Here is a 26,686-nt window from a genome sequence, read left to right on the forward strand (position 1 = left end):
CCAGAGCACAATCTTCAAAGCAGTGTGCTGCACTGTCATTATCTCATTACAGCAATTTCAACACTTGCTCCTGCTAACTTATTAAAAAACATCTTAAATCATTTTCTTCATTGCAGGCACAACAAACTATCTCATTACCCAAATATGGATCACTGCCAAATGATATGGCGAGGGCCGTGATGAAAGAACTGCACATAAGCAGGAGGAAGTTAGAGCTCGGAGAGGCAAGCACAGAACCATAAATAACCGGAAACCAGCACTTGCCAAAAAAAGAATGGATCTTTTTTCAAAATGCCGGCACTCATATGAGCTAACACATTGTTATTCTCACCATATTCTAAGTCCTCTAGAAGGCAGAGAATTTTATTAATTTAATTTTTTTACTGTATTACTTAGGCAAGCATAAATTAACCACTACCCATTCATTCGATACATGTGCAAACATTATAAAAATGCCCCAGGTGAGCGCTTGGGTGGAAACTTTTAAATTAAAACAACAAAAATGAATCATTTCCAACAAACTGTCTAAAACTGAGTTGGCAAAACAACCTGTAGCCAAATCATGCTGCACATTTATTTTTGTAAATAAAGTTTTACTAGCTCACAGCTGTACACATTTACATGCTGTCTATGCTTGCTTTTATACCATAATAGCTCAGTTATTCAAACAGAGATGGCCAAAATCACATGGCTCATATTTACTCTCCAGCATTTTGTAGAAAAATTGTGCTTTGCTCTGATCTAGATCTGCTACTAGATTAATGGACCAGACACACCAGCACCATCTGAACATTTGACTCAAAATGAAGAGCAGAATGCCTCATCTAGACTGAATGCATCAGATGAACACATTAAGAAGATACCACCCTCCATGATGAGCAAGATACTTAAAATTTTAGCAGCATTTAGATGAAGATAATTTCCCACCAAAAGAGTGGACTTATTACCAGATGACAACAGAGGACAGGGTCCTCTGAACAGAAAACAAAGGGATGGCAAGCCAGGGGAAACATTCCTGTTGCTATGTAGGGGAGAGACTCCTTACATCTATCAGTCTTAACTCACAGAGAAGATAGGATATATATATATATATATATATATATACATACATACATACATACATATATATATATATATGTGCAAACTTCATCAACTCAGGTAGATTATTTTTTCCATAAAATAACTTACTACTGATGAAACCAGATCTTGGCCCCATATCACTGGTATAAAAACAAGTAACTAAGAAACAGATTTGCTAATTTCAGCTAAGTCCATTTGGAGGTCATATTCATTTCCTTTTTAAATACTCCATTTTTTTCTGTAACAGGAAAATAGCTGCTCCAATAAGGTAAATGCGTTATGACTTGCTCCTTGAAAACAAACACTATAAAATCCACTTTAAGTCTCTATTCTATCATGCACTATTTGTGTTTCATTTGTAACAGGTGATTTGCTGTCATTTGGGGCTTACGTTAGTTAGCCAGTGCTATAAGGACTGACAGAGATGAACAGTGCTATAAAACCTGCCCTGCCACTGTGTTTACATTTACATTTCCTATGGTTTTGAGTTGTTTAAGTCTGGCCATACAGAAGTTGAATACCCCACAAAGAGACAAGAACAATCAATATATGAAGGATAAAACCAGTTTATGATCTTCCAGTCTAACCAATGGGCAGAAAGTTAGACTTGTGAAAAGCATACATCAGAACCACAATCCTTAGTGGGAAAACAGCTTTGTGAGCTAGAGAAAAAGAAGCCATGCAATAATTTCACAGAGAAGGTTATTTCTACTCTGTGAACACGTATAACTTGTTCAGACAATGTCATTTTCTGACCGCAAACTCACACTGCTTTTGACTACCGGACTCTACCTGTAGGGAGTATATTCTGAAAGAAAAAATGTCATTTGTCTAAATGCTTTCAGACCAGACAGTCTTTGATTTTAGACATGGTGAACCAACTTCTGTCACAGCAAATTTATACCTTTTATAGTGTCTTACTTACTCAATTAAATCTGACAAAGAAGAAAGGGGTTGCTACTTTATGTTCTTCTGCTGTGATTCACGGATGGGAGTGTACCTGGAACACCACTCTTGTGTGGAGAAAGAAGTTGAGGCTCAGAGAAGTCAGGCACATTGCTCCATGCCATACCGCATGTTGGCAGCTCATCACCAGGAAACACATTCCTAAAGGACAGAGGCCTTTCTATCCTTTCAGTTTTCTGCATTTCCCGAGTCTTGGCACACGGTAGGCATTCAGAAATTGTTTACTCAATGTATTACAAATTCCTGAAATTCAGTCCAAAAGTTTCTTCTATTGTACTATGCCTGTTCATGTTTAACAATGAATTAATCTCTCTTTTATCTTTCAAAAGAATCAGAAGTCACATTTCAAATTATGCTTTTACACAGGTATAATTAAATCTTTAAAAGGTGGGATGGCAAAGAAATTAGAGGCTAGAGTGTAACAGACATTTTATAACCTGCAGATGCCAACAGCAGGCAGCTCCCACCCTACTCTGCCCCCTCCTCCCCCACAGTATAACAGCAATTATATTTCAGGGTGAATAATATAATTATCTAAATGAAACCAGGAAGGAAAAAAAAACCCATGCAACATAAAAGGATTAGCAGCTCGAGGACTTGTGGTTGGGGGAGGCAGGAGGATGGATCCAGTCTGACAATTTCATAAAATAGCCATCAATTATTTAAATCATTGTGACTTTTCAGACAGCATTCTGGACAGCAAGGAGGAAAAAAAACTGTAGAAATTTGAAAACCACAAATTAGGAGAGTAGATGCTTGTTATTTGGTTTTGGCGTGAAACATGCTCTGCCTAGAGAAAGGATCCAAAGGCGGCCATCCTAAAGGGGGGGAGCCAAAGATGTTACTGTTCCAGAAGTGCAACAGCGCAAAACACCGTTCTTACAGGAAAAGTCCCAGTGCTATTCAAATCCACAATAAGTAAACCACTAACAGCCAAACTAACAGCAACATGCTTTACAATCATACTACACGTAGACTACACAAAGATCTGGCCCAGAAGGAGGGGGACCTAGAGTCTCTATTTTAGAGCTGTCACTTCTAGATGCCACTTTAGACAATGCCCTCACATGTGGAACCTGGCTCCAGTGATGTAGATGGGCTACTTTCTAAGACACATTCCAGCCTTAAAAATTCTATTGAAGTCAAGTGTTTATATACGTATATACCAAATTGAGCTGGGAAAACTCACAAATCAGATTAGTTATATATAAAGATAATTTATAGAACATTATATATCACATATTTATTATATTTTTTTACCATAGAAGTAAATCTGCCGGTGACTCTTAAATCCAGGTCTTAAGAGAAAGAAGCAAAACAGCTGAGATAGGTGCCCCTCCCATGCCCCTGCTATTGCGTGAAACATCTGCATTTGCTAAGCTGGCTGTAGAGAAATTGATTGCTTCTTCACAGGCACAGACCTGCTTTGGTTAATACTCATGAGGCAAATCTAGTCAATAGTTTCATGAGCCAATTAGCTTAGTTTCCACCTAGATTTAACTAGTTGAGAAAGAGTAAAAATAGCTCTCAAGCCAGTCACTTACAATGATTTTTAAGCAACAATTAGATTTAACACAGAAAAAGTAGGCATTATAAATATATAACTAATCCTATAAATTTTTAAAAATGCATTTTAAGCAAGTATATTCACACATACAAGATTAAAAAAATAGTAACACAGGGACTAATTAAAAAATCTCAACAACCAAAATAATGATTGTATAAATTACAACTTATCTTTCATATGTTGCTCATGAAAAATAAAATCCTTAACTTATTTATATTCTATATATCAAAGCTTCTGATCTCTTCTGTTAATGAATTTCTTGTCTGGCTGGTAAGAATGACTTTTCTCCACTTACTTTGCCCCCTGCCATTCTAATTGGCTAGTTCCTTTCTTAATGGTAGATACATGATACTATGCATTTGTCAGACAAACAAAACTGTACAAAACAAAGACTTTTTACAATGCATGTAAGGTCAAAAAAAAAGTGGGACATCATGGAATCTCAGATAGTGTGTGGAGTATGACAAAACTAGGTTGGAGACAGAAACCTGATAGCAGAAAAACCCAACAGACACTGTCTCAGACCATCAACAGTGGCAGGTCATATTAGAGGGTATACCTGAGATGATGTCCCAAAACACACAGTTCTCATGAGACCATGAGAAACAACAGATCAACATACTCTTAGGATATTTTACAAGACACATCACTATAGCCACACGAATCAGACACACTGCTTCTGTGTATTTTCTTTAAATCCACATAGCACCAAGATGCTTGCAATCAATGTTTACTGCAGCACGAGTCACAACTGCTAAGTTATGGAACCAAGGGGGTCCCCAGCAACAGGAGAATGGATTTGTAAGATGTGGTATATATGCACAAAATGAATCTTTACAGCCATAAAGAAGATTGTCGTTTGTAGGAAAACAGATGCAACTGGAGATAACATCAAAGTGACTTAAGCCAGTCTCAGAAAGACAAATATTGCATTCATTTTCCCATTTGCAGTTCCCAAATGCTAGGCAGTATATACAATCATGTATGCAGATATGACATGAAAGAGGTATCTAAGGGATGTAAGTGAACCAACAGGGGGACGAGAGAAGGCAGGGGGAGGAAGTTTGGGAGTAATATGCTCAGAGCACTAATATATATTAAATAAAAATTGAAAAAATATAACATTAAAAAAATAAAAACTAAACTATCATGGCCATTAAATGGGGACAGCAAGAAACTTCAGGAGAGCTGTTGCACTGCCCTTGCAACTTTTCTGTAAATGAAACAAATTCAAAAACGGAAACTTTATTTTAAAACATAGTGTTGCTTCACTTGACAATGTAAGTTTGTTTCTGTACACCATTTGACAAAGCTGCTGGCAATTCCATTTCATTCATTTAGTGTGTGCCTACTATGTGGTGAGGAGATCTACTGGTCTAGGTCAAAATTTGAAAGGATGAAAGAAAAGGGTACTTTGGTTCAAGAGGCAAGAAATTAGCAAAGCATCCAAGCCCTTAATCTATTCAGGCTGCTTCCCCTGGTAAGTCTTTGGAAGCCTTAGGCACACAGCAGACAAGGTCATCAAAGCACTTCTGCAAGTACCTGATAGGTAGTCTTGACCTTGGACTAGCCAAGAGGATAACAAATTCAGAAATGCTTCATGGAAGAAAAGGGGGCAAAGCAATTAAGCTCTTGTAGTAGAAATCAGGCAAAGAGAAGGGCTGTGCTGTGCACCCAGTGAGCGGAGGTAGAGAATGGCTCATTTAAGTGCAGTTATCTGAATTTGAATTTATACATATTTGCAAGTGAATACTCATGGTATTCTGGACTCTACAGATATGATCATCCATCATGGGAATAGCTGTAACCATGCGGGTTAAAAGAAGATAAAAATGGGGAAGACAAAGAAAGAGAAACCAAATAGAAGCCAAGATGAATTTCTCTTCTCAAAAGACTCTATTTCTAATATTCATAGTCCAAAAAGGACATAATGACACAGATAACCTGTTAATGAGCTAGCTGTGGGTTGTCTATTCCCCAGAGCAAGACATCCCATTGCCAGAGCTTGTGTCTAAAAAGAATGAATGAAAAATGTACAGCTTAATCTTCAACAAATATGGATGTGCCGTGGTTGATGGCTGCTCCTGTGGATACAGAGGTGATCCCTAGCCTGTTGAGACCTTTGTGGCTTGGGGTTAAAAACCTGACAGATTTGAGTGTAAAATTTATTCCAGGAAATCAGTTTGTTTGGCCAATTATGACAATCAAAAGATTGACCTCAAACACTGAGCCTCAGCCTACTGTAGATGTGAGGTCATTGTTCAATGCTTCAGCCTAGAGAAAAACAAAACACCCACAGGAAGACAGTCTTCTGTTCACAGTATGACTAGGTGCCTACATCAGCTGCCTCTGTGATACCAGGACTCTGTCCTCTACTGTATCTGTAGATGATGAGGGGCATTCTTCTCTAAAGGACCACCAATTGAGTATTCTTGAGTATTCTTGAAACCCTTTCATGCTCCCGTCAGCATCAGGAAGCAGGCCTGCTGGCAGCCTGAGACAGTCATGGCCTGTTTGTCTGTTTAATCTTGTTTCTCATTCTCCTCTGCCTTCTGCACCTCAGTCAGTTTTTCCTTTCACATCCCGAGAAACTTGTGACCCTTGCTTGGGACACTCTCTCCCATCTGCTCCATATCTGCACATCCAACACACCCGGGGATCCTTTTTATCTAATATTTCTCTAGATTCCTAAAAGCCTCCAGTGCCTCTCCTTACCAAAGTCAGTGCCTGGGTTCTGGACAATCATAGGTGGGGTCAGTATTAAACTGCTCTCTACTCTTCCTGGATTTGTGGGTATGAAAGATTCAGAGTCCCCAATTAACAGAATCCCCACTGCTCCTAAATTTCTCAGATGAGGAAGTCTAGCTTTAAACTTTTATCCCTATTCACCTTGTCCGATGCCATTCAGAGACGAGACCATAAGTTTCGCACAGGGCAAGGGTTTAAAAAATATCTTTATTTAGCTTCAATTGCATTTTAACATAGGGGAATTACTCGACAGAACCCTGTCATTCTTGTCACTGGTGGTGTACCAGGTTTCAACAGCCCACTATAGATGCCCACATCAAGATTAAATGCAGACAAGTTGAGCATTGCAGGAACCTTGAGAAGCATGAAGAAAAACAGCTGCTTTCCTTGAACGGTTAATCTTTAAGGAGCCATTTAACTTTCAAGCTTAGATAGTCTTGTTTCTTTCTCTTCACTTTCTCACTAGAACATGTTTAAGTCAGAATGGCAATATACAGACAGGGCAAAAATTACTTAGGATAAGAACCTCGAAAATTCCGTTCTCTATCTACACTCATCTGGCTCCTACTAGTAATCTCGCTGGATCAGCAATTCCCTCCTAAGAATGATAACTATCATTTGCTTGGTCTGTCGAGCCAGCCTTTCTCTCTTCCGAGTGTCTGTTCATGAGCTGCTCTTCCTCTTCTCTAACATTTAAGGAAAAGAAATAAATCTGAAGATGCCTTTGTTAGCACATAAAGTCAAATATATTTCAGGCAAAGGCAGCCCTCTAAAGATCTGAGTGACAGAGTGTTAATGTAGTTCAGTCCCTGTCAGCAGATCTGTCATAAGTCATTACCTTCTCTCCTGCTTATCCACAAAGCAGTGGGTTGAGGAAAGATCAAAATGGACAGCAGCCACTCAATGTTTCAAAACATTTATCTCAAATGTGGCCTGATGCATGGAATAGTCTAGGTGACAAACTAAGCTGGCCATCAGCATACCTACCGTTACTCATGACAGAAAGTAAATTCAGAGTCCCAGTTTAAAGCCAAAGGCTTACCCCTATATTGATGTCATTTTCAAACAGCCTGGTGCTCAGCTCTGAGCATTGAGAAAAGCTGTTATTACTTTCCCATTTGGAGTCCCTCATGATGAAACCTCCTAGATTGCTGTTTTCACTTTTGTTTTAAATTATCCTATGACCTGTGGGATTAGTCGCACAAAACAAAAATTTGAAATAATTAAGAATCCCTATAAAATGAATAGTGTTAAATACACATTTTTGTGGCAGACAACAGGAAAAAAACCTAATATTTACTTCTAGCCCCTTTGTATTACGCCAAAAGCCTAACTATACTCAATAGAAGTTAGTTTAAATATAGTTATTTTTTCTTCGCATTTTGCTGGAAGATTCTTAAAGAAGACCCATTATCCAAAAACTTCACTAAGAAAACCAGACAAGAATCAATTCTTTTATCCTTCAGAGACGAGACTAAACCTATAAGACATTTAGAAACAGTGAAGTTGCTCATATAGTGTGTTTGGTCTGCCTGTACATAAAAATCATATGTCATTCATGCTACAGGCTTCTTCATTAATGCTGATAAAAACAAGTTCCCTTATTGTGTGATATTGATAAAGGCCCTACTTACAAAATAATCTGAGTGAGTCAATTTCATGTTCCATGCCAATATTTAAAGGAAACTTTTGGATGAGTACTTCTAAAAACCGAGTGCTCCAAAAAAAGCAACTATGGTCTCACTCACTGTGGCAACTAGATATTCCCATTTTTAAATTCCTGTGAATGGCACCATGTCAATACAAAATGGTTAGGGATGCATTTCTGAAATAGCTGAATAGAAATTAGAATGTGTAGGTTCACCTACGGTACAAAACCAATACAGGAAAATGATAATGGTAGAATTTTGGCTGAGGACTATATACGTGTTCAGGGGACACGTTTTGAGCTTTTAGGTGCTTAAATATTTTCATAAATTATCCAAACAATAGTTTCTTAAATGTCAAGTTCTCATGTTGATGGTTTAATCAGGTATGAAAAAAAACACTGGAAAGGACTAGTGTTATGCTGGGATGGAAAGGCCCTCAGACGGTGGTGGTGTTCTATGGGGTTATGGAACATTTCTGACATGGATTCCTGCTGGTAGTCACAGGGCTGCAGGGGCAAGCTTTGAGGGTGAGAGGCGGGTCTTGCTGCTTCCTGACTGACAACATTATATGGCCAGCAGTCTCACTATGCCGTTTTCACCACGATGGACTCTCATCATGAGCCAAAGTACATCATTCCCCCTCAAGTTGCTTCAGAAACGCAACTGGCACAATAAGTGAAGCTTTTCATTTAACAGGGTTATTTCTGCAGGGATAGTCTAAGTACCAGTTTCTTTGATGCTTAGCAGAATGAAGGGGTATGTAGCTAAGTGAACCAGTAATACCTGTTGTGAAATGTCTCAGTATGTAGAGGTTTTCTCAGTCCTGCTGAACATAGCATACCTATGGTACTTCCCTCTGTTTCATGGTAGCTTGGACAAAGGTCCTTCTCATCCTACAGATGAGAGAAGGGAACCCAGGGATGGTATTCGATGGGACTCGTCATTCATAGGAACAGCAGATTCGTCCAACTCATGCTTTTCCCACTTTACCAAGAGGAAACTTAGTAGCAATTACTTCCTAAAACAGTTCTGAAGAATCACAACAAACATTATATGAAAATTAAAAAGACCTATACCAGCAATAAGAATAACTATGGAAAAAGCACAACTGGGTTAAAAATGAAATGAGCACACAAGTGAAGGCAATGAGGCTGTGCGTCTCCATTATCAACAGAGGTGCTATTGAAGCTATGGTGACAATCCAAACCAAGGCAACAACAAAGGTACTTCCTAGTACTCCATCTCCCAGGATGAAGTCTAAAACGGTCACACATTTCTGGTTAATTGAAGCTCCTGCTTGTTGTAAAAAGGCCAATCCACACTGCGAGTGAGTAAATATAATATTAGGAATACAATTCTAAGAAGACAAAAACTTTTTAAGTGGTGAGCATTTCCTTAAGTACAGATGCACACAAAGAATGAGATTGGATCTTACGAAGCTTTGTTTTTAAAAACTAGGTTTTCACGGTGAGATCATTAGAACCATCTCTAAGAGCTTGAGGAGGAGGGCACCAATTGATCAGCTCTCTTTTCAACTTAATGACTTTCATGATGACTTCCAGCAGACCTTAAATGGGACTAATCTATTCACACTAACAAAGCAGAGTCTATCCTCTATTGAGAGTGGAATAGTAGAACAGCAACAACTGGCTGTGGTGCAAATGCCACTCAAAGGCAACATTCTTCACGTTAATATGATTTGATCTGATGAAAACAATATGCTGTTGGAGCTGCGCATATCTCCTTGGGAAAACAGAAAAGGTTACTGGCAGTGCTTTGGCCTAGTTGGGAAAATCGTAAGTGTGGGCATCAGTAATTATCCCCAGCAAGTAACTGTACGGTAAGCAGCTGTGTCCACTACTGCTTGAGTGGGATTCCTGCAATCACACCCCTATCAGTAACTTTCATTTGGAACCCAGTGGACTCCTAGAATCCAGACTATCCTAGGTAGTCACTTTAACAGCAGTACTTCCATGCTAATTCCCATGGATAGGTAGAGGACTGAACCATGTGCTTCCCAGCCCATTATCTCCTACATAGAACTTCAGAATGTGACTCAACTTGGAAACAGTTTTTTTTCACAGATGAAGTTAAAGTTTCGGATGGAAACATACAAGATTAGGGTAGGCTGTAAATCTACTGAAAGTGTCCATACGGGATTCAGACAAATGACAAATAGAGGAAGAGAAAAGGCTATGCTAAGGAGGCGGAGACTGGAGTTATGTTTCTAGTGCAAGAACAGCAACAGCCTCTAGATAGGGTCCCCTCTAGAGCCTTGGAGGGACTGCAGCTTCTGGCACCTATAACAGTGATAGAGTAAACTATTTAAAACTTTAAAAAGTTTATTTAGTGTGATTGTATGCACATGCACACATATGTACACTATAATGCCTACATAGAGGTCCAAGGATAACTTGCAGGAGGTACTTCTTTCCTCTGGGTTCTAGAGATTGAACTCAGGTTGTCAGTCTTGGTAGTAAACACCCTTACCCACTGAGCCATCTTGCTGGCCCCACAGGATAAACCTCTTTTGTTTTAAGTCACCGATATTGTGTTAACTTGCTTTGGCTCACCTAGGAAACCAATCCACTGACTATAAGAGTCATAAGCACCACATGCTGCTACTGATTTTTCTCTAACCAGCAGAGGGGCTGCAGGAACAGGTAAGTGGTGCAGCTACCGCATTCGCTCTTGCTTGTTATCAGGCTGGGTAGAGGGGAGCTGGAAAAGTGATAGGTGGGTGTGAAGAGTGCACTCAGGCAGGCGGGGAAAGGAAAGCAGCCTGAAAGTCCAGACAGATGCAGCATGTGGAAGAGCCAGTGACACAGGTCAGTCCAGGAAGTGAAGAGCTAGCAGCAGGCAGGTGCTGTATCAGAGCTGTCTATGCTGAGACATAGTCACAAGTGGTATGAGCAAGAAGAGGGCATGCACTGAGTCACTATCCACTCAACCATGTTCCTAGGCCAAAAAAAATCATGGTGTCTATTTTCCAGAGAAAGAAACAGATGTAGAGAGGATAAATAATTTGGTCACAGTAAAGAAGCTAACAAATGATGTGCCTGGAATCCACTTGTATGGGATTCCAACGCTTATATATAAAGCTTGTTTCCCAATATAAAAATGAGTACTGTGTTTCAGACCTGACATGATTAATGATTAATGCCTGAACAATAACTTCAGGTTCTCCCTGTCAGAGAAATAATTGATTCAAAGCAATAATCTTTAGAGAAGTGCTCCAATTCTAGCTGAATACTGGGATCATCTGGCTATCTTTCTGGGAGTCCCTCACTCCTGGCCAAGTGTGGGAGTCTGGAAGCTTCCTGGGTGACTTTAGTGGGTCGTGTTCCTGAGAACCACTCATCTAGGCCAGCAGGTGGAAGTGGGAAGTGTGGCTGGCTGAGGAGGAGGTGTGAGCTTGGTGTTTGCAGGCAGACTGTAGCTATGTCACTTCTCAGAAGCAACTCTGGCAAATGCTCGGGCAGTAAAGAAAATGGAATATGCTTTAAATGCTTCACGATGGCTCACTCTTACTCACACAGCTTATGTTTGTTCCTCCAGAGATAGGAAATTTGAGCCTGAGCCTGAGCATTAGGGAAGCTGCCTCTGTCTCACATTGCCCTTCCTGAACCAGAAAACATGGGCTCCTGTCTGTCTTGGGAAAGCACTCTGCAAAATTCTGCAATGTGCTAGACTAGGAAACAGCTTCCACCACCATGGCAAATATTGTTTTTGCAATGTCTGGGTCAGCATGAAACAATGTAGAATACTTTTTAACATGACCACTGTTGCTCACCACAAAGTTAAATACTCACAGCCCTAGGTCCTGGAACTCCTTACCCTCAAGCTGGGCATGATGACACTAAAAGAATGCTTCTTTAACTTCAGATTACGTTAAAGTCACATGCAAGGGCAATTTCAATTCAGGCATGATGTTTGGGAAACCAGTTCTTACAAGTTCCAAGGTGGCCAACATTCCAGGCTGTGGATCACATATTGTGCTGTACTAGTTTAGGGTACTGCTTCTCAAACACAAATCCACAGACGTATCAGATGATGACACCACAGAGGTTGATTCAGGTCTGATGCCCCCGTCTATAGCCCTCTAGCTAGCAATGATGGTAAAGATTTGCCAGTGGGTTAGAAGAGGAAACGTAATGGACCACTGATCAGATGGTTGTCCATTCAACAGTTTCATGGGAAACAAATCAAGAAGCAAACATGGAAACACCAAAGGATATGTAAGCTACCAAACAACAATACATGTGAGAACGAAAGTGAACCGGAGCTCAATGTCTTTCCTTATGTGTATGCTTCTTAGGGTTTCTATTACTGTGAAGAGACACCATGACCATGGCAACTCTTATAAAGGAAAACATTTAATTGGGGTGACTTAGAGTTTCAGAGGTTCAGTCCATTGTCATCATGGTGGGTCATGGTGGGTGCACAGGCAGACAAGGTGCTGGAGAAGGAGCTGAGAGTCCTAGATCTTGACACCCAGGCAGAAGGAGGTGAAGTGCGACACTGGGCATGGTTTGAGCACATACAAGACCTCAAAGCCCGCCTCCACAGTGACGCACTTCCTCTAACAAGACCACACCTAATCCAACAAAGTCATGCTTCCTGATAATGCCACTCCCTAAGAGGTTATGGGGGACAATTACATTCAAACCACCACATTATACAATGAAAAAAATCTCTGGACCACCACAATGTCCACCTCAAACACAAGTGCCTCTAGTTTTCATCTCAAACTCTGAGTACAGACCTTCAAAGCTCCACATCCAAAATACGGCTCAGAACAAAAGAGGAATTTTTTGATGAGACTTCCTTAGTTTAGCTTGAGCCAACAAGTTTGGCATTGCAAGAGTTGAAGCCATTTTGCAGAAAAAGTGAGTGGCAAAGGAAATCTCTCAGAAGGCTAGATGAGTCACACCCATTTCTGCGCTTACAGGGGAATACCGCGGGTAAAGAACCATGGCATTCTAATTTAACAATGTGTGGGTTTTGAAACTCGAGACCAGAAATACTGTGTCATGAGAGGAAAGTACAGCCACATATGCCCATGCATTGCAGAAAGCATATTTTCATCTACTGGTTCACTCATCCATTTGTTAAATATTGAATATTGGGACTAGCAAGATGGCTCAGAGAGAAAAGGCCCTTGCTGCAAAGTCTGATGACCTGGTTCAATCTTCGAGACCCACATGGTGGAAGGAGAGAACCAACTTTGGCAAGTTGTCCTCTAATCTCCATATATGCACCGTGGTGTGTGCACACATCTGCATGTGCATACCCACATACATGCATGTGCACACAGAGAGACACATTCACACAAATAAAAATAACAGTATTTATAGGAATATTATTAGATATTCTAGTTAGTCTAGGTCTATTCTGGAACTAGAGATTTTGGAGAGAAACAATGGTATCCAATACCCATGCTCTCTGTCGTAAATGTGTTAGGGCTGAAGCAGATGGTCCTTCCCTTCACTCTCTGGGAGGCAGTGTGGGACAGTAAAGGATCTGGAGCAATGCTCCTCTAACTATGGCAACAGCCCAGCATCCCCACAATCTGTTGTGAATATATGCTTTTATGAGATACAATAAAAATGAGTTATCAGAAAAAGAAATTCAAGACCTAGAAATACCTAAGATATAAGTTTTAATTTGCTAAATTCACAGACAATGTCAAAGTACTAAGAAGAAATTAAGGTGTCTAAAGGTTCATTCTCAAATCTGTGTCTGATGGCACAAAAGTATTAGGTAGTCTGCAGACAACCATAATCCTCTGAGTATGATTTGCAAACTATGGTAGAAAACAGGGCTCAGGACAAGACTTCCTGGGTGTGAACTAGTATTCTTTTTGCAAGCCAGAAGACTCTGGGCTGGTAATTTAATTCCATTGTTTTCAGTTTCTTTTCATAAGACAATCAAAGTTCTTATCATACAATCACAGCATACATAAGTCGGTTCATGTAAAGCACCCTGAAGAGTGTCTGGCTCCTAGTCAACAGGGCTAATGTGCCGATTGCTATCATTACTGATATTACTTCTGTCATTACTTCTTGTTCTGCTGTGCTATGTCATTGAGGACCACTTCTCTCACAGAATTTCTCCCATAAACTGGGTCTTAGTTTTTCTTCCTATTAACCCCCTTTCTTCCCTCCAAGGAATTTGCCACAGAAAGTAAAATCATCAGTGCAAGTGCAAGTTAGCACTCCCAGATATTTCTCCTGATGACATGATGTCTGGGCTGCTTAGCTGCCATGTTGGGGATGGGCAGCAAAGGCAGACCTGGGGTTCTTCTCACAGGACAATAGACATTTCATCTGCCCATCATCAAATGAATGAAAGCAGCACATAGACAACTGTCCTTCCTTCTCCCTGGAAAACCCAACTGGGCTGATGACAAATGACACAGCTGCTGCCACAGGGGAAGAGCGCATGCTCTGCTCTCCTGTGACCTAGCATAGTCCAGGCAACTTTTTATGCTTCATGTAACTGCACACTTTCCCCAACTGCATCTCTCTTACATTCCCAGTCAACATTTTTAAGATGCAATCACCACTTATTCCCACATAAGCTATCTGCAACTAGCTAGAAATAAAAAATATAAAGTAGACATGGAGATACCTTTAAGAAACACTGAAATTTTAGCATGGAAAACTGTGTTAGAAGATAATTTACAATTGTTATAAAGAGAGAAGTTTTCAGGATGGAAACCCTGTATCTCAGAGACGAGTAGACAGACTAAATGACCATATCCCTTAGAACTTTGCATCTTCAAAAATACAATTTTAATGTACAAAAGAAGGCAAGACTATTAGCATATAACAAAGCAGGTATTTTAGCTGAGCATATACTTGGATGTTATTAGCTGGAATGGCTTTGGTCTTAAGATTTACTCATTTATGTGGAATTATGTCTTGATACGGTAAAAAAAATCACAAATAAAGTAGAACTCTTACTTAGCCCAGATTGGAGTAATTGATTTGAAGGACAAAAGAGAGCTATGAATGCAAAGTGATGCTACACAAGTTTCAGAGTGAGCTGATAGGCACACCATGGACTGGCCAGAGGTGACATTTAGCAGGCAGTGTATGGTTCAAAATGGACCAGACTTAACTCTCAACCTGTGCTTGCTACCTAAGCTCAAAATGATCATGTTCAATAAGGTGAGTCTTCAGTTCACAGATTTCCTTGATAGCATGGAGTTTCCTTAAACTCCATATATGGTATATGATAAAGTTGCTCACTCCATATAATATAGCATAGCATTTCAGGATAATAGATATTCAATGGGCTCTTGATGGAAAAGAAACTCATGGTCAGACAACTCACAGTCACTGTCTCAGGTTTTTTTTTCCATTTTGAAATTATTCATTGAGTTTATTCATCTATTGACCCACTTATGCACACATGCATTTGGTAACATGCATAATTACTTCCTGCTGCCAACACTGTGCTAGGCTTTAGGAAGTTACCTCCTAGTGGGAAATGATAGCACAAGTGGTAACTGTATCTGTGATAAATGTTAAGAAGGGCCGGGTGGTGGTGGCGCATGCCTTTAATCCCAGCACTCGGGAGGCAGAGGCAGAGGCAGGCGGATCTCTGTGAGTTCGAGACCAGGCTGGACCGACAGCCTCCAAAACAATACAGAGAAACCTTGTCTCATAAAACCAAAAGGAAAAAAATAAAAAAAAGAAGGAAAAACCCAGTGTTGGGCCTGGGAGTGTAGTTCAGTGCTAGAATGTTCGACTTGCTTGTGTAAGGTCCTGAGTTCAATTTGAAGTTACAGCAAGCAAGCAAGCAAGCAGAAAAGACTAAGGGAATGGTCAATGGAGATTTTGAGTTTGGATCCTGATATAAAGTGCGCCATGCAGGAAATTCAAATGAGGATGTGTGGTCAGGGGTGAGAAAAGTAACTAGGAGTGTTGAGGATACAAAGACTACTAATAGCAGAAAGAAGGAATCAGGGAGTGAGGAGAAGAAACTTATCAGAGCCCAGAGAGAGCAGGAGATCCAGCTACTGAGGAAGCTTCATAATCCCAAGTAGGGAGGAAGAAACAATCAGCCTCTTTTTCCTCTGGCCTTTGGGGTCCTGATGGTGTTTCCTCCTAGAAGAACACAGTCAGAAGCCCGTTGGCAAGAAAGTCTCAGTGGTATAGTACATAGGGATCGACCTCAGCATTGAAAATACATAGGGAAGGGGAAGGAAGAATGGAGAAAATAAAAAGAGGGGACCTCGTTAGGTAGCAGCGTGAAAAGCCTTCCAGTTGGTATGGGATACTACGATTCAGGGAGAAGGTCTCATCAGTGGAGCAGCAACCCAGAAGGGACAGTGAACAGTGAACACACAGCTCTGGCACCCACTCTCTGCACACCAAACTTAGCGCAGCCCCTTCAGCAAGAGCATCCGTGGCAACACCAGACAGTGCACATGAACAACTCCCCTATGATGTTTCCAGTTCCTCTTTTCTTCATCACACGGAGTTGTGTAAAACTAGACACGCTGCTGAGGTGCTACTAGCATGTCTCTAAATTCTAAGGTACACAGACATACCTGGTTAGGCAGCACAGCTAAAAAGCTAACTGAAGCAAGTATAACCCTTCCACATACACCGCTCTGTCAAAGAGCTCAAGTCTTTTACACCCGGAGCCCCACATACTGTGTAATTTATGGAACAATGTTTTGTGTTCACTGTTCTTTTCTTGAGATGGAGTCTCACTATGTAGCCCCTGGATGGTCTGAAACTCACCATGTGGACCAGGCTGGCTTCAAAATCACAGAGATTCACCTTCCTCTGCTGGAATCAATAGTGTGCAACACCACACCCTGATTTTGCTCTTCTTAAAGCAAGATTAATGCAATTGTCAAAGTATATCCATAAATCAAACCCATGTTTTTTTTCTTTTCTATTTATCATCATGTCATAAGCTAAAATGTATATAAAATATCTACCACAGGGCTATGAACAAAAACATCTATTGTCAGGTAATTTCTATTGCCTAGAAACCGTATCTTCAAGGAAAAATGTTCAATATTAACAAGATCATTACTTGAATTAAATGATCTGACTTTTAACAGCCAGTTTCCTGATTCAGACTCTCTAAGCTAGTCAAGTTATTTACACTAACTACCTAAAATTGGTTTGGGGAACTGGCTTCCCGCTGGTAACTGAGGTTACACAGGGTAACTACGTTCCTTCCTGCTGATCCTTCCTACTCTGGAAAAACAATTCTTTCAATGACAGATTCTAGACAAGAAGCAAAGAGTTGCCTGAATGTCAATGAGATCCACCATCTCCCATAGTCAAATCAAAACTTTTTATTCCTTTCACGATCTTAGGAATTTCCATTATCCAAACTGTATCAGACCTAAATTTCCCTAGTGTCTATTTCATTTATTTCCTTTTGTTTTGTCCTTATTGAATAGAGAACCAGATGGTAGTTCTTTTTTCCATAGTTATGACTCTTGCCAAGTCATTAGAAAATGGTGATTAAGAACTGTAATCTGGGGCTGGAGAGATAGTTTGGTGATTAAAAACACTGGCTGGCTTTCCGGGGAACATGGGTTGGATTCCTACAACTGACATTATGTGGCTTACAACCATTTGAGATCCAACACCCTCTGCTGGTCTGTGCATGTACCAGGCACACAAGTGGTACACATGCATGCATGCATACATACATACATGCATACATACATACCACATTTTAAAAGTTAGGAAAAGAGTAAGTTATTTTCTTCTTACTACCTGTAGAAGAGGCCTCTGCACTCCCAGAACCTTCATGGTGTCTGCATTGGCAAGGATCTTCAAGGGGTCTGCTGTTTTGGTGACTCCTTCAATCTCCTTGTTGATCTCAGCCAAGACCTGATTAAGGAAGATGCTTTTGATATACATGGTAAGAAACTCTCGGAGGGGACACTGTTTGGCCGGGCCAAGTCCTAAAGCATGTTCAATCTCCTGAATAAATCTGGAAGACAAACAAGATAAGAAGATGGTTAAATAGATCAGAAAAACATAAACATGAGTCTACACACATCAGTATCTGTAGGATTAGGCTGTTTCCTTGGCGACGGCAAGGTCATCATTCCACTTCAATACAAGTTTCCGTTTTTTAAAAAAAATTAATTATTTCACTAATTAAATGAAATAGAATGGAGCAGAAAAGCACGACTTCTTCTATTTGGGGTAGAACACAATACTTTGGTTAATTATCAAAAGAAATAAGACTATAAGAGTCAAAGGGAAAGTATGATGAATAGAAAACAAAAGTATATGACAAACTAAAGAGCATACCCACATATACTGCATATTTCTCATTGAAGTTGCTTATATATAGTCTGGGGAGCAAAAATTATTCTTTTATTTACAATGATATTGAGTCTGTATTAGGCTAAGAAAGGAAAAGAACAGGAGCTAGAAGACAAAGAATTTCAACTTTATGTTTTATGTTTAATGTTGAATGTCTTTTATTAAACCACCCAAGGTTTATACATCAGAATATTAGCAGCTGTCCTATCTCAGAGATGAATATATATTATTGTTTGCACGCTTCTGCAGGGGTAGCCTTGCTTTCAATGGTTAATATATACAAATTTAACTAACTATAGTTTAATTAAATTACATCAGTTCCCAATGACATAGTTTAAATCTTATAGAATCACAGTATAGTTAACATCATTGATCAAGTGTAATTATATAAAGCCAAACTAGGAAACTTCAGAATTATGTGGATAAGACGCTGCTGGGCATTGTGGTCAGTGACCAATCATTTTTTTCCAGTCTATTTCCAGGCCCTGGTGCTTTGTCTATTCAGTTCACGTATGGACAATCAAGTATGTGTTTATGTTGTCTCCTTGTCACCAAGTGCAAAGGCCAGATGGCATTTTATAAAAAGCAGATACCAAAATAATTGGCTAATATAGATAAAATACAGGAACAAAACTAAATGAGATGACACCAGAAGTGAAATCTGAACTGAATGTAAATATCTTATGGAAGAAATACATGACCATGACAATTTTGACACTGCCATTTCAAAAACATACATAACCAAAATAGAACTTCTTAATATAAACCCAGAAATTGTCTATAATAGGACAGAGAGCAGGGATGAATGGGGATGGATCACCAGAGCAAGTAATGCTGGGAACTCCTGGAGCTATTTTATAGCAATGGGAAAAGAAGGCTAAAATGATCACAACTGACTACAAGGCAGAAGCACAAGTTTGCCAAGTACAGAAAAGATACTCATGTGGATCCACAAAGTATACAACATGAAGCCAGCAAGCACCATTCAAACGCGTTTTACTAGTTCTAAAGGAAACAATGCACTTTAGCCATCCAAGGTTCCAGCTACTGAATACATTTTAGACCTTAGTTTCCTTGATTTTCATTTCCACACATATTTACAAATAACAGTAAGAGTTGTTAATATTTTGACAGAACTTTCCAGAAGATACAAACTAGTTAAGAATAACTTGTATTGTTTTCTTACATGGTCATTTTTATAGTTTCACAATGATATGTAAAACAAGGGCTACTTGTAATGTTTTCCCAGAAAAGAGAAGAAAAAGAAAATCAAGATAGAAGAGAAACAACTAGAAAGATGCATTTTAATTTGTATCACAAATGCTTTCTAGAAATAAGGTGAAAGACCCACGGATCTTAGTAGAAAAGGAGTCAAAGCCAGGAAAAGAGTATCTAGAAAGAGAGAAATAAAATGTTCATTAAATATAAGAAAAAAATCTCAATTTCATAGTAAGACAAATACAAAGAAAAGTACCCTGACATTCCAGTTTTTGAGACTGTGTGATAGCCAAACCCCGAAGTGTGAAAACATTGCGTATTAGCGTGAGCACAGGGAAGAAGGTATCTTTACAAGGCGCTGACACAGGGAAACATGACACAGAACGAATGTGGCAGTATCATTCAAAACTATGCGTGTGTTTCCTTTTCACCCACAAGCGCCACTTCTGGGAAAGACTTCCCAAAGCTAAAAGTAGGAAACAACCTTAATGCTTACCATTTAGGTGAAAATAAACAAACTGTGGTATACCACATACTGGAATGTTGTGTACCCCTCTCTGCCCTCCAAATGTGAAAGCTTTGCCTACATGGGTATGAAAAGATCCCAGTTCACAAGGTTAAGTAAAAAAAAGGGAGTGAAGATTAATGTGTTTTTGGTAGTATTTACCACATTAGCCTCTATATAAGAACTGCATATTCTCATTGTATACTTTAGCTTGTAGTCTCACAAAAGCCCAACAGGTATCTGAAGGAGATGGGATGGAGCTGGAGTCTGGTTGTGGGAATGAGAATTTTCAATGGTTATTTTTTTAAATATTTAAAATTATTACAAACTGAAAAATGTTGGGGACTGCTAGAACCTTGAACGAAATGGAGTCTGTCAACCATTTTCTTGGCCTTCTGCCTACGTGACTGCGAGCACACATGCCCTTGAGACAAAGGAAAAGGCTAACCATAAAAGTAAAATTTACACAGGGCAGCCCACCCGCCTAGCCAGGGGGAAGTAACCCTTACAGAGCAATTGTCTTTGTTAACAAAAGGTTAAAATGTTCCTTTGAATACTTCCTACCCCTCCCTAATTCCTACACCTGACTTATGCTTACAAGCATTTGTGGAATGCGACTGATGACTGATGGAAAATTATAGCTTTGTCTTTACCGTATTTGGTGTATATTTGAGTTGAGACTTGATTGACATGCTTGTACCACCCCCTGAGGTTCTTCCTCTATAAGTTCTAGCTTGCCCCAAAAATAAATGCTCTTGATCAGCGAACGTTGTCTTGAGCTTGTTTCCTTTAACCTCTTGAAGTTTACTTTTCAGATCGGATCTGCTCGTGAAGGCCCACCAAATTAGTAGCGACCCTCATCACCTCATCCCCGCGGGTCGGGGGGGGTCCCCTCTGGGGGTCGCAGAAAAATTTAAAAATTTCCCACATAAAATAGACTAAAATTTGCAAGTTATTTTCTAGGTAGACCATATTTAAAGTTTAGTTCGTTAAGTTTTGTTGCCTAACCTACAATGAACATACCACAGATAATCTAAATGGTATCATGCTACTCCATGGACTGCATTCTCTCCTTTCCCCCCTCTCCACAAGACTTCTTAACTGATTTCAACACAGGAAAGGAAGTGAAAGTAAACTTCATCAATCTTTATGGAGATGGTGAGAGGGAGAAGGCAGGGAAGATGAAAGACAAAATAGTTAGCTACAGCCATAATCTTTAAGATGACACAATTCCACACTCTGCCCTTCAGACCCCTTATGACGCCATGGAACTTGCAGAGGGAGCCCTACTCAGGTGCTCTCTGGTCCCTTTGGTCAGCATCCAAAAGAAAACCACTGCTACTATAATCTATGGAACAGATGAGGAAACTCCTTTCACCTGAATCCCATTAGAGGTACTAGGGTTTTCTGAGGAAAAGTACTCCCATTTTCTTATCAAAATCTTTATCATCTAACAAACTTTTTACTACTCAGAGTGACAGAAACCTTAAATTATCTTTCTCTAGTCATGCATTTGTTTGTTTTTGGTGTCCCTGAAATGTGAGGATGGCTTGAAGCAGCACTGGCAGAGAGGTCCCCATCACTTTCAGTGAGCCATGTCATTTGAATACAGACCACTCATTCCCTAGAGCTCACAACATCCATCTCCAATGACACATCCAGGTTGATGTAGTCATCTTTAACTTGAGGGGATCTACTCAACATGTTTCCAAATATGTGTTCAGAGCTGTAAGGGATCTCAGAAGAAAGCATGAAACATGAGAGAATAAAAGAAAAATTAAGAATGTGTCCAGGCCCTCTTTTTCAGAAAATGGGAAGAATGGTAGTTACCAGGAAGGGAGATGGTGGTAGGGATGTGTTCATTAAAGGATACCAAGTTCAGCTAGACATGAGAAATAATCTGAGATACATTGTACAAGATGGAGACTACAGTTAATGAATGGCATATATGGAAAGCACATAAGATAGACTTAATTAATTTTACCACAAAATATAGCAAATGTGTGAAAAGTAATCACATATGTTTTGTTTAGGTTAGCTATTCTATATCATGTTATATGCCTTAACATACCTATTTTTTCCTTCTTTTTTTCTTTTTATTTATTCTTCTCTCATTTAACACATCTCCACTGCACACATGAAGATGAAAGGGATACAAATTGGAAAGGAAAAAGTCAAGGTATCATTATTTGTAGATGATATGATAATATACATAAGTGACCCCAAAAATTCTACCAGGAAATTCTGACAGCTGATAAACTGTAGCTGGATATAAGACATCAGTTGCCCTTCTACACACAAATGACAAACAGATTGAGAAAGAAATCAGGGAAATAACACCCTTCACAATAGCCACTAACACTATAAAAGTGAACTTCAAAGAAGAAGGTATCAGAAGCTGGATCGATCTCCTATGTTCATGGATCAGTAGGATTAACATAGCAAAAATGGCCATTTTACCAAAAGCAATCAACAGGTTCAATGCAATCCCCATTAAAATTCCAACATAATTCTTTGCAGACTTTGAAAGGACAATTCTCAGCTTCATATGGAAAAACAAAAAAACCCAGGATAGCTAAAGCAATCCTGCGCAATAAAAAAAAAAAAAAGGAAAAAACTTCCAGAGGTATCACCATCTCTGATTTCAAGCTGTACTACAGAGCTGTAATAATAATAACAGCATGGTAGTGTCATAAAAGCAGATATGCTGATTAATGGAATTGAACTGAACAAACACAAATGTTTTAAAAATTAAAAATACGCAATTACATGGGTAAGCAATGCTTGGTTTGGCAAGAACACAGAAAGACTGCTGCTACCTGCTTGAGAGGTGAACTTTGTTCACTGTCAATTGTGACAGAAAGACAACCTCAGGAAGTAGTGGTCAAAAACACACTACTCAGAGGCGGGACTGCAGAGCCTGGACCAAGTTGCAACAACCGGCAAATACTTGAGTCTCTTGCAGCCTTACTTCTGTATACATGAACGGCGGTGATAACACCACCCGCTCACACAAAGTGGACAGGGAATGACGGGCAGCAGGTGCAGTGAGTGTGGCAGCCACTCTAATGTAGTGCCACTGCTGGGACACAGTGATAATTAGATTTAGACTCTTGAATCCTTCAGAAACAAACAAACAAAAAAAAGGTTCAGGGATGACCAAAATCTCCATGTGGTCAGAAGCAAAGTGTTAAGGGTTCCCCAAGTGCCTGCATGGGCACAGAGCACAGTCTTGGGAAAAACACATTGAACAAATCACAGAACAAAGGAACACATTTTGATCTCAACCCATACTTCTTGAAACTAGGATGCGATTTGCCTGGAAAAAAGTGTTCCCCTGACCCTACCCCCTGCCAAGAGTTTGGGTTAGAGGTACCAATGAGCAATTAAAAAGAGAAATAAATTCCATTCCTCACTCCTACTACTCCAGTCTTTTGTGAAAGACCATTCAGTGAATCTGTCAGTTGAACTCTGCCTTCCCTTTGGGCAGTATGACTGCTCATACTACCTTCTCTTCCTCATTCACAGAGAATCATAAACTCAGTCTGTCATGCTAATGAGAATATTATTAAATCAAACATCTGTTAAGGGACATTAATCCAGGTTTTATTATAGATAACTCCACAGTGAACATCTTCATTCTGTTTCTAGTAAGCTATTTTAACAAGTATAAATATTTTTAAGTAGCTCCTGATATTTTTCACGGGGAAGTTTATATTTTGTATCCTGTTCTCCTGTCCTCCCCATCCCTATGACATGCTGCCTGTTTTCTGTTTGTTCATTTGTTGTTCTGTTGTTGTTGTTTTCTCTTTGCCTACTAATAAGCATTTTTAAAACAGTCTGTTGAACATGAGCAGAGAGGTAGAGATAGAGGTATAGAGGAGAATCATCAAAAAGTCACATTTATCCATCAGCACTATGGGAACAAGAAAACCCTGAATATTCGATCCTGTCAGAGAGTCCCAAGTTAGGCTAGAACACAGATGGAATCCTGTGAAAGTGGTATTATCTAATCTCCAGAAGTGCTGTCAGCTGAGGATTTCCCAGAACTGTGAATGATGAGCCGGCAAATACAAAGTACAGGTGCATCTGTGCATGGGAGGAGAGATTGAGAATGGAAGGAAGATCTGCATGATGCTGTGTGTGGAGTATCTAATTACAGGGTTTTGAAGACTGTTCTCCAAATCAGCCTCTTCAACCAAAGGTTGTAAAACAGATAAACCATAAAGCAAATAATGAAGCACATACTAATTTTCACTGCAAGTTTAAATTTAGTATTGATAGTTATGTATTTGTAAATACTAAACTGGATATTTTCATTTCATGGTATCATTGAGGGGAACTTTAAAAGTCTATGCATACATAATATCTATATATATTTTTAGCTGATGTTTTGTTACAGCAAGTTATTTGTTCTCTGGAAGACACAAATGAGCACCCACTGCCTACATTTCACCCAGTATTTTCAATTATACTTTTTACCTTGGTATGGTTCCTATCTAGGGGACATTTTGCTCAAGCATGCCAAGTCCCTGGCTCAGCCTAACCTCCTTTACACAAATCATATTTGATTGTAAAGCATCATTTTCACTTCCATTTCAGATAAGAATTGTGGCTGGTATCTACTGGACATACCATCAAGCACAGGGGCTCTACACCTGCTGTAGATATTGCACTAAGAGCAGTGACCTTTATTTATCTGAAAACAGACGCTAGAAGTAGACTTATTTTAGGACATGGTCTACTCAAAAATCCTAAGTGTGCTTTCTTTGTCCGGGAAAAAGAAACTAACCTAGAATCCATATAAGGTCAAAGACTATCTCCCCACACACAAGCTCATCCTTGCATAAAAAACTGAGAACAGTCAGTTATACACAAAAAGATGAGACTTTGGAATCTAATCCAACTAAGGCCAGGAGAAATACTGGGAACAACTTGGTCTGCACAAAGAGGCAACACAGCACATGTGGCTTCTTTAAGACATGTTTCCAGTTTACTTGGTGCTTCTCACATTGACATTAAGGCCCAGCAATGGAAGACTAACTTAGGCAAAGGAGTGAAGAAGCCTCAGCAGAATTGATTTGAGATACAGTCAACTTGCTTGTATTATGTGGGTTGAAAAAAAAGATCGTTTAGAAATGATTTACAAGGACTCATTCAGAAACAGCAGCAACAGGCATTTTAAGACCATAAATCAGTGGAACATGAAAACTGAAGAAAAATCCATAAAGGTTAATGCACATTGGAGCACATTTGCCTCTTAATTCATGGGAGTGAGCCGTTGGCACATCGGGGAGAGGCTCTCCCTCAATAGTCTGTAATTGCTCATGCTGAGTCTAACCACGATCTGTGCCTTTGTATATAAGGACTTTCTGCGTAAAAGTACAAAATAAGCTCATCATCGAAGAGCCCAATTGAGTCCTCGGTTCATGCCCCTAGGAGACAATTTGCTGAACTAATGAAATCAGAAGGGGTTTGGGTGCTCTTATTTGTAATGAGTGACATTCATGCCTGGGACTTGAGGAGAAACAAGGTATAAATCATTAAGTAACAAAAGAGAAGAATATTACCTATGAAATTTGGACTCTGCAGGCTTACAAACAAATTTAACTTTCAAAAGTCTTGCCACGAGAATACTGCAAATGATTTGAGACTATGTTTAAGTGCTCCCTCCAGACTGAAAAGCACTTTAGGAAAAGTGAAGTAATCCTCTTTAAAATGACAGCTGTTAAAACTTTTAAGCATATAATTTAGCAATTGAAGCGAGAGTTAAACTCTAACCCTTAATATAAAACAATCTTTCTTTAACCCCTCAAGATGCAAATAAATAAGTCAATAATATGGGCTATTGAACCAAGCTCAAAGGCAAGATGATAATTTTTCTATTCTGATAGTGTTGAATTCTGTTTATTGCTTCAACTTACTTTTCTTACAGCTAAATAACTTTTTATGTTATCATATAAAAGATTAAACTGTCAAAAATTTACAAGAAAAATTTAGGAGAATCAGCCTACCGCATGGCCTGGGGATGTGTGTGCAGCATAGCTGATGCCCTCTCTTCTGGAGCCATAGATCAGTAAGGCCTTCAGATATGCTAATACAATGCAGAAGAATGGGGCTCATATTGTTCCTGGTGCAACATCAGTAGGAATTGTATTCATAGCCATTCATAGCCACAGAGCTCTTACCATATTTTGCCCAAGGAGCTTTATAAGGATTCATCAATACAACTTTCAAAGGCATCCTTAGAGGACTGTACTAGTCTTGTCTCCATTTTACACAGAATGGCACTGAGATACCACACACAGAAGAACTATGGGGAACCCTGTGCTTTGGGTCATACAGTTCTTAATATGCTGCAAAGTAGGACACATGCATAATTGCCATTTGGAAGACTGACTGCCATCACATATTAGGATACTTCCTCAAGGTCAAACAGCTGGCAAGTTATGGGGCTAAAACTTGACCTTGGGCAGCATGGCTCCAGAGACCACGCTGGACTGAAGCCTATTCTAACACAACTAATTCTCAGACATTGGTCAGGATACTTGAAGTGGGCGATCAGTAGATGTAAGTCCACACTCAAGTCTAAATTGAGTGGTAATGAGTGGAGAGAAAAGAGTATATCATCCCA

General features: G+C 39.5%; 1 protein-coding gene across 1 annotated transcript in view; it reads right to left on the minus strand.

Annotated features, from left to right (window-relative positions):
* Exoc4 (exocyst complex component 4) overlaps positions 1-26,686 on the minus strand; it is a 695,598-nt gene that overhangs the window by 200,464 nt on the left and 468,448 nt on the right. Inside the window, exon 11 of the mRNA XM_040728511.1 lies at positions 17,769-17,988. Coding sequence (XP_040584445.1) covers positions 17,769-17,988 — 220 coding nt within the window. The remainder of the gene's footprint in view (positions 1-17,768; positions 17,989-26,686) is intronic.

This window comes from Mesocricetus auratus, unplaced genomic scaffold (genome assembly GCF_017639785.1).
Source record: "Mesocricetus auratus isolate SY011 unplaced genomic scaffold, BCM_Maur_2.0 Super-Scaffold_100019, whole genome shotgun sequence".
NCBI lineage: Eukaryota > Metazoa > Chordata > Mammalia > Rodentia > Cricetidae > Mesocricetus > Mesocricetus auratus.